At 39.3% G+C, this 15763-nt stretch overlaps 1 protein-coding gene across 1 annotated transcript in view; it reads right to left on the bottom strand.

The window, feature by feature from the left end:
- TBC1D20 (TBC1 domain family member 20) overlaps positions 1-15763 on the bottom strand; it is a 39092-nt gene that overhangs the window by 16912 nt on the left and 6417 nt on the right. The window contains exons 2-3 of the mRNA XM_069073883.1: positions 10744-10929; positions 5547-5627 (exon numbers count right to left, since the gene is read on the bottom strand). Of these exons, the coding sequence (XP_068929984.1) occupies positions 5547-5627; positions 10744-10929 (267 nt within the window). The remainder of the gene's footprint in view (positions 1-5546; positions 5628-10743; positions 10930-15763) is intronic.

Genomic DNA, 15763 nt, shown 5'->3' with positions numbered 1-15763 from the left:
AGTTAGTTTTCATTACACACTCTGACGCTAGTCTATTCCCAAGGATATCTCCCTGTTCCCATTTACCAGTCCTATTACAAATTTTTTGAGTTTACTTAAATTGCTAACATCTTTTTATTTATTTCCCTGTATCTCTTTTGAGCCTTCTCTTCTTCTATTCAATTAAGCTTGTGGTTACAAAGTTTCCCTCTCACTTCTCCAACTTATTTTAAAGTAACATTCTTTTGTTGAACCTCTTCTAAATAAGTTTTCCTTTACTTTGTCCTCCTTATTTTTTCTCTTCTAGTTTATTTTAAATTCTACCTGATGTAGCATAGCAGCAAGCACCCCAAGCATCCTCAGGGTTGCTGCCACCACAGGTTCTTGGATCTGCTTTGTTAAAGGAAAGCAACTCAAAATGGGTTAACAAGCTTACTTTAATCAGTCAGACATATGTCATTTACCTTGTTCAGGGGAAAAGGTCAGCACCCCGAACTTCAAAGTACACAGACAGAATTATCAAGACAGAAACAGATCCAGTAGACAGATTTCAAACTGTCCAACCATTACATCCATACCCAGTCAACATCTGGGTTTTTTCAAAGCCAGGGGGCCTCTGGACAACGGCTTCCCAGAATCCATATCAAATCACAGAACACTTCTCAAAATGAGCCCCAAAACAAAGCTACACACAGGGCTTATATAGCCTTCTCCTGGCTCAGAGAATGTAACAACCTTATTGACTCACTGGCCAATCAAGAAGTATCTACTGAAAATCAAGCCTCCCACCCCAGGCTCCAGGTGTACTTTAGCCTAGGGGCAGGGAAGATCTTTAAAATTTACATTCCTATTACACCTGATGACTGATCTCTCTCTACATGCACACACACAGACACACACAGACACAGACACACAGACACACACACACACTTACTTATTCCTTTTTTTCCGGTCTCTCTATGCAGAGCTTCTGAATTAAGCTTCCTCTTCTATTCCATTTCTGTCATCGCATTTGTAAATATTACCCGATTCTTTAGTTTACGGTGCACTTTTTTTTGCCTTTTGGAGGGCATTTGGGGTTAAGTAACTTGCCCAAGGTTACACGGCTAGTTTTTTGTGTGGGTGTTAAGTGTATGAGGCTGGAAGCAAAGTTGGGTCCTCCTGACTCTGGGGACAGCGCTTTACTCACTGCGCCACCTAGCCGCCCTGGGCCTCACACTTTTTAGAAATATCAATTCATGAAGGAAATAACGCCAAATGAAGCAGGGTCATCTAATGCAAGTTACTTCATGTCCCAAGTCTTGAAGCAAAGTCTTAGCTTGATCACTTTTCACTAAGGCCAACGTAAGTCATCTTTGGTTCTAGATCTATCCTACTATTCAAAAATCTCTTCTCCTGGGAATTCTTCTGCAGAGAAATCAGTCTCCTAGTATATAGATTCCCTCAGAAGAATCTTATGATGAGGTCTGTGTTTTTACCAGTCACACTGGTACAGTAGACAAGAACATGGACCTAGAATTAGGAAGATCTGAGTTTAAATCTGGCCTCAGATATTAGCTCTATGACTCTGGGCAAGTTACTTAATACCTGTTTACTTCAGTTTCCTCAACTGTAAAATGAAGACAATAATAGTACCTCCCTCCCAACATTCTTATGAGGACTGAATGAAATATTTGTAAAACACTTAGTACGGTGCCTGGCACACAGTAGGCACTTAATAAATGCATGGTTCCTTCCTTCTTTTCTCCTTCCTGCCCTCCACAGGAATGTTTTTTAGTGGTACCCTTTTACCTTTTGGGGCAAGACCCTCTTCTATTCCATATTATAATGGTGTTCCACCGTGTTTAAACACAAGAACTTTGTATATGAAGATCTCCTCCCCCTTCCTCTTTTCCAATGCCCTCTCTTCCTTGTTCTTGAAACTTTTCACTGTTATTCCTAGCACAGAGGACAATGATTCATTTGTAGGTGTTCAACAGATGAGTCTTTGGAGTATTATTTCAACTCTTCTTCCTTCCTGTGTTCTGATTTTTTATATTTCCAGCACCTTGTGTCCTTTTTCTTTCCAGAGGATTCGTCTTTACCTTTCAGTTCAATTTATTTTTTTCCCCTTTAACCAATAGTTTTTAAGCATCAGACAAAAGATCTTATTACTTAAGTCTTTTCTAGATCACTGTGTTTATTTACCTTTCATGTCTCCATTGTTTGGGTATTAACAAGTCAAATATTTTGCTGACCTTTTTCTTCCCTTCCCATGATCTAAAAACAATTAGGCTTAATTTTATAGGAAGATTATTTTGGGTTTTGGATTGAGCTCCTTTATTTTTTATAATTCACTTCTCCAATGTCTCATGACTGAGGAGTAATCCTGGGTTATCTGAACATAATATTCCTTCATATCTAAACGTCTTTCTCCTGAAAGGCTCCATCAATTTATTATTGTCAAAATTTACTCGTTCATAGTGTTTTGGTCTCAGTCTTTACCCTTTCTTCCTTCTGTTTCTATGAGCCTCTCTGCTGGTTTATCTGCTTCTAAGTCAGGCTTTCACTTGGATCTCTCCCTTGGCCTTTTGGTCTTTTTCAGCCTCTCATATTCCCAGTCACTTGTCTCTGGTTTCCTTCCGAACTCTTCAGTCCCTTCCCCTTCTTCTGCTGCAGAGTTTCCTAAGACTGAGAGTTCTCGGCTTCCATGCCTGGGGAAGTGCAGGGGGGCCCAGCTTCAGGACAAATTCCAGAGGCAATGGTTTTATCCCTGCTAACCTGTAGCTCTACATTATCCAAGTCTTCATCTACCCTTACCCAACTGCTTTAGTTGGGAATCATGCTAAGTCACTGGCATGGGAGACTGGGCAGACATTTCCCCACAACCAGACCCTAAAGCACTATTTGCATTGTTTGTACCCAGCATGTTGGGTAGATTGGGGGGACATTGAGCTCTATGATTTTTATGTCCTCTGATACTATTATCTTTGTACAACATTTGCACTATCTTATGGTTTAAGCTACATACTTAATATCTAGCACATTATTCCCTCCTCCCCCCCTTTTTATTGAGGCTCTGGGTTTGGAGAAGTTTATAGAAAATAAATATTTCAACACACTGCCAGTAATATTCCAATGTGCTCCTGGATACATGAGTCCTCTCTACTGTATAGCATACTTTTACAGTGATAATCCACTGCTGGGAGAAAGGTTACGCTGGGGGATAGGGCAGCCACTCATGTCACTCCTTCAGCACAAGCTCTGTCACTTACTGGTTTTGTTCCTTGCTCCCTTCTCCCTGACCCTCTGGGTCCATGAAGCACATCCCACATAAGCCTCAAACTGTAAGACCTCAAACTCCTGTACTGCCTTATTGACAAAGAATACAGGTATAGTGAATGAGAAAGCAAATGATATCAGGGCCTGAAATAGAACTGGCAAAAAATTTATGTTAAAAATCTCATCACCCTCCCATGCTTCCCTCCACTCCAACAAAGAATGGTGTATGCCTGAGGATACATTAGAACAGCAAAATGCAAATAAACTTAACTTACTAAAATAACATTAATAACTAAGTAAATTATTTTTTTTTAAAGCAATTGTGGTTAAGTAACTTGCTCAAGGTTACACGGCCAGTTATTTCTGGGTGTGGTGCTAAGTATCTGAGCCTGGATTCGATCCCAGGTCATCCCGACTCTGGGGCTGGTGCTCTTACTCACTGTGCCACCTGGCTGCCCCTAAGCAATTGGGGTTAAGTAACTTGCTCAAGGTTACACGGCCAGGTAACTAAGTAAATTATTAATAGCTGAGGTAAAGAATGTTATCAATAGCCATAAATTAATGAGTAACATGCTGGTATTTTCTGAATGAAAATGAGATGGGGAGAATCAAGGAAAAAACTCAGAACTAGAAAGGGACCCCAAAGATCTTAAAATCCAAAACTATCATTTATCAGAATAAATATGGTAGTGTGAGCCTAAGAGCACTGGGTAAGTATAGACTATAACACTTATATTATAGACCAATGATGGTTTAAATCAGGGGTTCTTAACCTTTTCTGTGTTGTCCCCTTTGGCAGTCTGGTAAAACCTAAGAACCCTTTCTCAAAATAATGTTTTTGAATGCATAAAATAAAATTCACATAATTATGGGATTATTAAAGAAACCATATTAAAATACAGTTATCAAAATATTAAAAAAAAAAACAAATTTATAGACCCTAGGTTAAGAACCCTTGGCTTATATGGAAAAACAATAAATGGGATAAAAAGATTTTGTGGTTGGAAACTCCCCTAAAATCCTACTGGGACTTAGTTTGTAATGATGATGGCTTCTCAAGGACTGTGACAATGAGCACCAACTCTGGCAAGCCTTACCCAGTTAAAGTGTTTCGAGCACAGTCTCAATGACAGACTGCTTTCTGAAGGCTAATTTAATCAAGGAAGAAGAGGGTTCTTTATCAACTTGCCAAACATAGGACTGATTTTTTAGTTATAACTCTTGAAGACCAAGTTAACAGAGGGGTTGTGATCTTTGTTGGTAGAGGAAGTATTCAAACACAACTAAAATTACAGACCTCTCAAGTACTGAAGTTGTTAAAATTTAAAAAGAAAAAGAATTTTTAGGCAAAACTGTCCTATATGTTCTAGACTAGGTATCTAGGATAGGAAAAGGAACCAGGGTATACATATGGGCATATGTATATATATCAGAGACACCTATTATATAGATATATTCTGAGTGTATTAAAAAAATGCAGTCAGGAAGAACCCTTTCAAAAGATAAACAAAGCAACAGGTTTATAGTTACTGGTTGTCTATGTAAAATCAAGAGATTCTCTTGGTCTCATGACATCAGATACAAAATTCCTTGGAGAATGACAAACAGATGATAAAAACAATTCTGGTTCAGTTTTTTTGAACATAAAAATATTTCTTATTTTTCCAAGGATATAAAGATGACTATAGGGTCTAAACAATAGAACAGAACTATGTGTAAAGGTGATGTTCTATTGAAATATTCAGCTAAACAGGCTAAGTGGCCTCCCAAGTACCTGCACACCGAAGGATCGAAATACAGACACTAGATAACATGATCTAAATCTAATTAACTTAAGGCATTAACAGGACTTATTAATGCTCAAAATCCAAAGCAATTTACTCCTTTAAAGCAGATTGAGTATGGCTCTGATCCCTATTAAGTCCTATTAATGGCTTTGGGAAGAAAAAAATACTCTTTTATTAGTTCATTATCAGTATGTCAGGCATAACTGTTTTTAGCTTGAACCTTTATATCATAAGCCAGAAAGTCAACAATTCAAGGAATAAAATGACTCAACAGATTTGAAGTTACTAACAAATGGACACATTGGAGGGAGGGTCAAAGGTGTCACTTTTGCCTCCCAGCTGCCTGCCTCGTCAGTGCTGCTGTTGACACTAACTGCCTGAGAATCCTGAGTGAGTGGAGGTAGAGGGAGGAGGAAAGAGGGTCAGACCACACACAGATAAATGCAGGTGACCCTGACATGGGAGAAAACATGAACACAGAACGAAACAGGGAGTAAGCCTGGAGAGGCATCATCTCACCAGGTGGGAACCGCCGTAAAGATCGTCTCACATCTAGAAGTACTTGTTGGTAGTCCTTGCTATCTTCCCGTAGAGACTTCTCTGAGAGAAAAATAAGAACAGCAATATTTCAAAACATTATTTTGTCCCCTTCTTGGTCTTTAAAGCCCAATTGCAATTCCACCCTAGTTCATGGAGCCTTCCCAAAACTCTTTGGTTGGTTGGTAACCTTTCCCCTCAGACTTCACAGACCTTTGCTGCAAACCTCTCTAATATGCTTACTATGTCATACTTGTTTAGCATAACTACCTGGTCTTGGCATTGTATCCCCTTAGACTGTAAACTCCTTGGGGGTGGAACTATGCTGTATTTAACCTACATACCACCCTACTCTGGGCACAATGCTCTATACACAGCAGATGCTTGTATTGTAAAGAATTCTAGAGTTGGAAATATTCTCATAAATCTTCTATTCCAACCCCTACCTGAGAGGTCATTCCACACTACAGCAACCCTGACAAATGGTCATGTAGCTTCTGCTTGAATTGCTGTAATGACAGGGTACTCACTACCACATAAGGCAGTTCATTCTGAATGTGAACATGTCTTCAACAATGAAAAAAAATTCTTCCAAAACCAAATACAGCCAGGTGTAAAACAATCGAGAATAGAATCAAAGATTTATCTGTAGGGACAGAAATATGACGACCTGCTTCTCAAAAAAGGACATAACTCAGGTCATGTCTTTGGCAGAAGTCTTGATTTTGTAGCCCAACACATCTCTACCATTCAAACCTAGTTCTACTCATTTCCATCAAATTAAAGTTACCTGTAAAGGAAGAAAGTACACAGGGCTAATCTCACCTGTCCACTATGCCTTTGGTTTTAAAGAATTATCGTTTTCAAAAAAGGCCTAGAAAGTGTTCTGAACAGGACAGAAATAGATATCATATAAATTTTTTCCAAAAAATCCTTTTTCGTACCTCATCACTAAGATTATACAATCAAGGTACGTACTGCAGAATGAAGGAGAATATCCCCATGTAACTTTCTGATAAACTCAAGAGCTCTCTGAAGGCCCCAGGGAGAATAACCCTTCTTTCAGTTGCAATTAGTGCCTCCACACATAGAACATGAACTTATCTTACAATTCAGGATGGGAATTCTGAATCTGATTGGTTAGGAAATATTTCCACTATAAACAAACACTGAGAGCTCAGGGTAGGAGATTCCAAGGTTTATAGAATGTAAAAAAGCTAAGGTCCCTGTCCAGAAAGAGTTTAATACCCTGAAAACCATCTGTCCTTCCTACTGTGTCATATGAGCTGATCAGCTTTCTGAAAGTGTAGACAGCAGAAGACACTGAATTTTAAGTCAGTGGAAGTGGGTTTGAATTCTGGTTCTAATTAGTACCTCTGTGATCTTAGTTAAACTACTCAGACTCTCTAGCTCTTCATTTTTTTTTTTTTTGGAATGGGGAAGGCAAGGCAATTGGGGTTAATTGACTTGCCCAAGGTCACACAGCTAGTAAGTGTGTCAAGTGTCTGAGGTTGGTGACTCCAGGGATGGTGCTCTATTCACTATGTCACCTAGCTGCCCCTAGGTCTTCATTTTTAAAAGAAGGAAGGTGGATGAGTTCTAAAGCAACCCTCCAGCTCTAAACCCTATCATGCTACAGTAATGGGGCAAGGCATACACAGTTTTCTTCTTACTATGCCATCTGTTTTTTTTTCCTTTTGAAGGGCAATTGGGGTTCAGTAACTTGCCCAAGGCTACACGGCTAGTTTTTTTGTGTGGGTGTTAAGTGTCTGAGGCTGAACCAAACTTGGATCCTCCTGAGTTGGCGCTTTATTCACTGCGCCACCTAGCCGCCCCATGCCATCTGTTTTTGTATCAGGCATGTGTTCTAAGTAACTGGCACACAATAGTTTATGAGGTCTGAGTAAGAACAGTTTAGCTGGAAGACATGTGGAATAACTGTGCCATTTTTCACTACTATAACTAACTGGGGTCAAAAAAAGTACCTTGCATACATTTGGATGCCTTTAAAATGAACTGTTGTTGAACTGAAGAGAGCAAGAAAGGAGAGAAGGAAAAGAGGGAGACATGACATATAGGAGATTCATACTTAAGGTAGGAGTTGAACTAGATAATCTATCAACTCCTTTCCATAATAGCATTTCTTATATTTTCTACCAATACTTGGAATTAGCAAAGTCAATCAATATAAATATATTATGTACCAGGCACTGTGGACATAAAGACAAAAGTGAAATGGTCCCTGCCCAGCCTACATTCTACTAGGGTATATACAACCTTGTAATGATTTCTAATTCTTCATGTGTATAAACCTTTTCTCCTTCTTGGATTAGTTTAGTCCTTGGGTGGGACAGAAGGAGTTTTGCCACCAGGCTGTTCTTAACCAAAAAGGCTAAGTTGTAGAACTGGTGGATGGGAAGTCAGGATAAGACCTAGACGTAAACCAAACCCATGTCAACCTGGGAGGAAAGCTGGAAACTAAGACATATGACTACAAGAAAACTGTGACAAAGCAGTCCAAAGTAGTTCAACACTAGACTACTGACCTAGCCTAAGGAGCCACTGAAGATTTTTCAATGCATATGAGATAAATGGTCAGGTCTAGGTTTTAGGAATATCTATTTTAACAGGTGTGTAGTAAACAGATTAGAGGTGGGAGAGAGACCAAAGGCAGGGAGATTAAATCAGGAGGCCATTGTAAGAGTCCAGGTGAAAGGCAATAGCCTGATCAACACCTGGCAGCTGGGTGGTGAAATGGCTTTGAAGGCCAAAGGAGGATTTTGTATTTGATGACAGAAGCAATAGGGAAACCACTGGAGTTTATTAAGTAAGAAGAAACATGGTCAGACCTGTGCTTTAGAAAAATCACTTTGGGACTGAATGGAGGAGAGACTGGAGTAGGGAGAGACTTGAGGCAAGCAGACCCATGCATCCTCGGACTAATGCAATAGTTCAAGCATGAGGTGATAAAGGCCTGTACCAGAGTGGTGGCAGTGTCAAAGGAGAAAAGGAAGCATGTTAAAGAAGTGCTGCAAAGGTGAAAACAACAGAGGAGGGGAAGAGAGAGAGTGAAAAGACAAGGATTACTCCTATGTTTCAAGGGACTTGGATATGATATTGTCCTCTACAAAAATAAAGAAGTGGGAAGGGCAGGAGGGTTCAAGGGGAAAGAAAAAAAGAGTTCTGTTTTGGATATGTTTAGTAACTAGACGTCTACTACAAATCCAGCTCTAAATATCTGAAAGGCACATGGAGAGGTGAGAGATGGAGGTCAGTAGAGAGGTTGGGACAGTATAGGTAGATCTCAGAATCATCAGTCAGTAATTAAATTTAATGAATGGAAGCTGATGAGACAGTATAGAGGGAGGAGGGAGCTTAGGAAAGAATGCTGAGGGACACCTGCAGTTTAGAGGGTGTAATCTGGAGGACAGAGCAGGAACAGTCAGATAGGCAGGAGGAAACCAGAGGAGACTAGTGTCCTGAAAAATCTAAAAAGGAGAGAGTATTCAAGGAGGTAAGAATAATCAACAGTTTCAAAGGCTGCAGAGAGGTCAAGGAGAATAAGGATTGAGAAAGGATCATTGAATTCAGCAATTAAGAGATCACCAGTAACTCTGGAGAGAGAAATTTTGGTGGAATGATAAAGTTGGAAGCTTAATTTTAAGAGTTTATAAGAGAGTGAGAAGAGAGAAAATGGAGATACCTATTGTAGACAGTCTTTTTGAGGAGATTAGTTACAAAGGGCAGAAGAGATAGAGGATGATAGCAGGGATGGAAGGACTGAGTAGGGTTTTTTTGGTTTTGTTTTTTTGCTTTTTGGAGAGGGGAAGGCAGGGCAATTGGGGTTAAGTGACTTGCCCAAGGTCACATGGCTTGTAAGTGTTAAATGTCTGAGGCCAGGTTTGAACTCGGGTCCTCCTGACTCCAGGGCCAGTGTTCTATTCACTACGCCACCTAGCCATCCCTTGAGTAGGGGTTTTTAAGGGCAAGTCACTTTACCTCTACTTCAGCTGCCTCAACTGTAAAATGGGGAAAAGCGTAAGTATTTATATAGTGCCTACAAGCAATGTGCAAAGCACTTTAAAATTGTATCTCCTTTGATAGCACCTACCTCCCAGTGCTATCATAAGGATAGAGATTTGTAAAGTGCTCTGAAAATCTTAGTGCTAAATAACTGCTAGCTATTATTATTTAAGAAAGATAATATAATAGTAAGCTACATTAAGAAAAGCAGTGTTTGGGGTGGCTAGGTGGCACAGTGAATAGAGCACCGGCCTTGGAGTCAGGAGGACCTGAGTTCAAATTTGACCTCAGACACTTCACACACACACACACACACACACACACACACACACACACACACAGAGTCATGTGACCTTGGGCAAGTCACTTAACCCCAATTGCCCTGCCTTCTGCCCTCCAAAATGGAAAAAAAAAAAAAAAGAAAAGCAGTGTTCAAAATGAGGAAGGTGAGGGTCTTGCTGTCCTCTATAAAGCCATTTTTGGAGTTCAGTGTTCAGCTCTAGAACTTAAATATTTAAGAAGGTTATTGCCAAGACACTAAGCAAACCAAATTTCATTCTCAAGAGAATTCTGGAGGGGGAAGAAGGCTTTATAATATTGTCTTCAAATATCTGCAGAGCTATCAATTAGGAAAGGGATTAGAATGATCCTGCCTGGATCCAGATAACATAACTAGGCTAGAAGTTATAAAGAAGTAAATGTTTGCAAAATACAAAGACAAATCTTCCTAATAATTAGATCTGTGCAAAAACAGGATGGGCTGCCCAGGAGGTGATGATATTGATAATGATTATCATCACGACAATACTGAACTCATCACTGCTAGTGTTCAGAGGCTGGATGACCACTTATCCAGAATGTTACAGAAAGAATTTCTACTACTGGGAGAGATTGATTTAGATGCCCTCTAAGGTCCCTTATATTATAACCAAAAGATTCAATGAACATGAAATAAAAACAGACATATATGAAGTAACTCCAATAAGCAGTAGCAACTGTATTGATAATTCTGCAGCTTTTCCTTCCACAGTCACCCCTCAACCAAATTCATCCTAAGACAGTCATATCAGTAACAGAGACAAAACCTCTGGGGCTGTCCTTCCTTTCCCTATTTCCTGGCCATTATTTCCCCACAATAAATCTGTTTCTCCTATACCTGGTGGAGGAGGAAGGTCGTTTACATTGACATTGAGGAGTTTTGGCCACACTTCACGGCGGATATCATCTGTCAGAAGCCCGCCTTCACTGATCGCCATGCGTCGAAGTGCAGCCACATCAGCAGGATCACTGTTCAGGGCTTGGTGAATCTCTGCAGCTTTCCTTTTCTTCTTGGTATTATAGTCTACAGAAAGAAAATAAAGAAGTATTTCTGAACTGAGGCAGGGCAAAGCTGGGACAGGAGTAGTAAAAACAGGTGGCCATCTAAAGTACAGTATGGAGGGGAGGGGAGGAGAGGGATATGTATGTGTATGTGTGTGTGTGTGTGTGTGTGTGTGTGTGTGTGTGTGTGTGTGTGTGTGTAATGAGGGACTCAATATTATTATTTTTTGGGGGGAGGGCAACTGTGGTTAAGTGATTTGCCCAAAGTCACACAGCTAGTAAGTGTGTCAAGTGTCTGAGGCCGCATTTGAACTCAGTTCCTCCTGACTCCAGGGCCAGTGCTCTATTCACTGTGCCACCTAGCCACTCCTTCAATATTAATTTTTTTAATGTGTATGTTTATAAGATCAGAAAATGCCACTCTCCATGTTATGAGCACCACTACACAGACATGTGTACATATGCATTTGTATATATGCATCCATATACATATATACTTATACATATTTTTTCTGAAGACTATTATTACAGTAAGAACTCAAAATCTCTTTTAGACAGAATATACAAGAGGTTGAAATTTTCAGAAAGGGTATATGCACAATTTTCAAAACTCCATAAGGGTATACAAAAGTTATGACAAAACCTGACCCAGGTCCTATTACTGTAAAATCTATAATTTTATTTGGTTTCAAATTTACATTGGCATAGGACCCCCAGTGTAGAAACTCTACTGATCTACTAAAGGAGCAAATAACTCCCCTTTAACTTATAATCTTAGAGAGACGTGGGCATTCAGAGGTTAGGTAATTTGACTATGAATACAAAGCCAATATGTGTCAGATGGGACGTAAACATTGAACAATGCAAAACTACAAAACAAGAGAGGTCACAAAGCAGTACAATGAATCAATGAATCTGGAAGGTACTTCAGGTCGTCTAGTACAATGTCCTCACTTCATATTCACATTTATAATGTGTCACATTTTATTGTCCTGAGGAGAGACTTCATCTACGTAGGAGGAATGAGTTGATAAGTGAGGTATAGAGATAATAAGCTCTGTATATTTAAAGGAGGGAAAGATTACTATGGACTAGATTGATCGGGGAAGGCTCCATAGAAGACAGGAGATCTGAGGAATAAGGAGAGTACCTTTACATATAAAGTAGGGAGTAGAAAAGAGGATGTTTAGGATGGGGGAAGAACATGAATAGAAGTAGTATGGCATATTTGGAAAGAATTGCTGATTCCAAAGTCAAAGGACCTGGGTTTAAATCCTGTCTCTGACTTATTACTCATGTGACTTTGAGAAAGTCATTAATCCTCCCTGGGCCTCAGGTTCCTCATGTGTAAAATAAGGGGTGTTAAGAGTGGATAGCTACTAATGTTACTTCTAACTCTAGATCCAGGATCCTATTGATATAAGCAAAAATGAATGAACAGTCTGGTTTGATCGTGCAGTGTTTAAAAGTCAAATCAAAGAATATTTGAAAAGAACCTGTTTTGACAGGTTAAGACAGGGGAATAAGGCCTTGAATTTGCAGCTAGAGAATGTTTCTATGCTATATAACTTCCACTGTGTATTTAAACAACAGTTCAGTACTCATGTAATGAAGCTGCTATATTATGAATGTGAATAAAAGCATGAGTGCTGCCTACTTCCCAGAGTTTTGGCAGATGATAAACGGAAGCATACACTGGTGGTTTTGTATTAGGTCATGATGTCAAAAGTAGAGGCAAAAAGATGACCTAGACAGATGACTCCCTTCTCCACTTCGTCCTACTTTTCATGATAACCTAACAGCCTTGAAAGCAGTGCCCTACTTCCTTCTGTCAGCATAGCACCTGACTAGTCAGATGTTTGATTAAGAAGTGATTCGTGTTCGTAGTTCAGATGTCTATTAGGTTTTTTCATAAGCTGGCTTGCTTGTAGAGCATATACTGAAGAGGCCTACGTCAAAGAGGATGTATGTTCTACATATTAATAAAGCCTTAGAATAACAGCTGACCATTTATATGGCACTTTATATCTTATTTGAGATGATACAACAGCAGGGATGAAATTAACTTCGCTAACACAAGCTATGACATATTTTATTTACTCAAAATATTCTAAATAAAATATTCTATTTACTCTTCATTTTTCACAAGTCAGAAAAGGTACCAACACTGATTTTAATAACAGTTTCTAACTGGTCATACTGAATACTGTTTGAAAAATACGAGACATTAGCTAGAAATCTTTTGCGTTAAGCTCTTTCTAAAGACAGGAAAGGAAATTTGCCCTTAATTAGTCCTAACATATTTCCCTTCACCTTATTAGTGTGACACAGCAGCACTGTATTAGATGGGAGACAGGGTGGAAAGAGCTGTTGCTACATATCTGGGGGAAAAGAACACTGCTTGTAATCATGTGAATTTCCACAAATTTGGGCAACTATTCTGCAAGCATATTAACCATTTCAAACATCTCTATAGTTCTAAGAAGAAAAATAGCTCCCAATTAGATTCTTTTTAGATAACGTTTTGCCCCATCTTCTTAAAATGCTACTATTCAACTCAACAAAGATTTATCAAGCACCTACTATGCATTATGGATATCATGTTATGGAGATGATACTGGCTTTTCAAACTCCAAAACAGTGGAGCACAAGTCCTGGCAAATTTTACCAGACTGAAAAAGCTTCCAATGTAGAGCCAGCAATGCATTGTTTATGCTCTGAAGACTAAGCCTAGTTAAACTTGGAAAGGCTCAATTAATCAACAAGCATTCATTAAGAGCATACTATTAGGGGCAGCCAGGTGGCTCAGCGAGTAAGAGCACCGGCCCCAGTGTCGGGATGTCCTGGGCATCAAATCCGGGTTCAGACACTTAGCACCCACCCAGAAACACCTGGCCTTGTAACCTTGAGCAAGTTACTTAACCCTAATTGCTTTAAAAAGAAAAAAAGAGCATACTATGTACCAGGCCCCATGCTAGGTTACTGGAGATACAAATATAAAAAATAAAACAATTCCTACTTTCAAATACTTTACATTCTATCAAGGGAAACAAGTGTGTGAGTATAAGGGGATCAGAAAAAGATTCCTGTAGAAGGAGGTGCTTAAGATTAATACTTGTAGGAAGAGCAGCAGTGGCTGAGGCTGAAGGGAGAAGAAAGAAGTGTGCCTAGGCATGGGCGATGGTGGCATGGGCGATGGCCAGGGCACAGAGCCAAAGATGAGAGATGCAGAGACCACAGAGAGGGCCAGTTGGACTGGATCTTCAAGTGCTGACAGGGAATATATATAATGAGGCTAAGAAGGTGGGCTCAGGCCCGTTGTGAAGGACTTTAAAAGCTAATGACAAGTTTTAATTTTATCCTAGAGGAAACAGTGCTACTGAAGTTTATTGAACAAGGAAGTAACATGGTCAGAACTGTGCTTAAGGGAAATAACCAGCAGCTTTGTGTAAATGGAGTCATCCAGTTCTAGGGATGGGGGAAAGCAAAAAAAAGGCATGGAGGTAGGAAAGGGCAGAATGATATCAGAAAAATAACAGTAACTAGTAAGTATATAGCACCTTAAGGTTTGTGAAGTATTTTAAACACTATCATGTTTGATACTTACAACAACCCTATAAAGCACAGTGCTATTATTATTCTAATTTTACAAAGGAGGAAACAGAAATGACTTGTCGAGGCTCTCACACAGATAATAAACGTCTAACGTAGGATTCACACTGATGTCCTTCTGACTCCTTAGCATTCTATCTACTGAACTTCCTAAGAAAGCAGTGAGCAGTAGAGCTTGATGCAAAGTAGATCCATGAAGGGCAGTGTTTCAAAAGAAAACAGGAAAAGAAAGTTGAAGCCAGACTGTTAATGTCTAACATGCCAGATTATTTTACTCAGTAGGTAACAGGTAGCCACAGAAGGCTGAGCAGGAGAATGACATGATTAGATTGCTATTTCTTCTCTTGTCTTTTTCTTTCTTTCTTTTGCTTTTTCCCCTTCAATTAAAATGGAATAGTCTTAATTTAGATGGATTTTTCCCCTTCCTGGGAAGAAACCTGGTCAAGCAGAGAAATACAAATGATAAATGATGAGGCTATCTTCCATTTCTCACTGCTGGTAATATGCAAACTCAAACCTAAAATAAATGTTCTAGCATCTTCTGGCTTACAAATTTCAAATTACTAGGTACTCTCCTGAGAGGAATTAAATAGCTTACGTTGTTCATAGCCTCCTGCTCTGGTCCCAATACTACCTCCCTTACAGGAAGATGACAATGTTTGGCAAAGAGTCTACTGCGTTAAGGGAGTAAACATTACAGGGTGGACGGGGAAGACTTCACTTTGTGGGCCCATTCCTCTCTTCCCCTGCAAATACCTTATTGCTCATGACCTTGCCTTAAAAAGAAAGGGGAACAAACACTTTCTTTCTTTTTTTTTTTGAGGGCAATTGGGGTTAAGTAACTTGCCCAAGGTTACACAGCTAGTATTTTTGTGTGGGTGTTAAGTGTCTGAGGCTGGAACCGAACTCAGGTCCTCTTGATTCCGGGGCCGACGCTCTACTTAACTGCGCCACCACAAACACTTCCAAGAATAGAAATGTTCAAAAGTACATATACTTCTCAGGAAATATGAAAATGGCAAATGATTATGTAGAATTAGGGAAAAAAAGGTTTTAATTATAGTATAATTATAATTAATTATATATATAATTCAAAATGGAAATGAGAAGATGGATATTCTTTATCCATAGATAGGATAAAGCACAGGAGAAAATGAAATGTATTGGCTTCCAACAATTTAGTATTAAAATAAATTCTGCAGGTAGACTTTAAGTTGTACCAAATGATTTTAAACTTCAGAATT

Source organism: Petaurus breviceps, unplaced genomic scaffold (assembly GCF_028583685.1).
Source record: "Petaurus breviceps papuanus isolate PSGF00001 unplaced genomic scaffold, PetGlider_PUasm1.0 90879, whole genome shotgun sequence".
NCBI classification, from domain to species: domain Eukaryota; kingdom Metazoa; phylum Chordata; class Mammalia; order Diprotodontia; family Petauridae; genus Petaurus; species Petaurus breviceps.
Note: the sequence above shows the minus strand (reverse complement) of the source record. Positions and strands in the feature narration are given on the sequence as shown.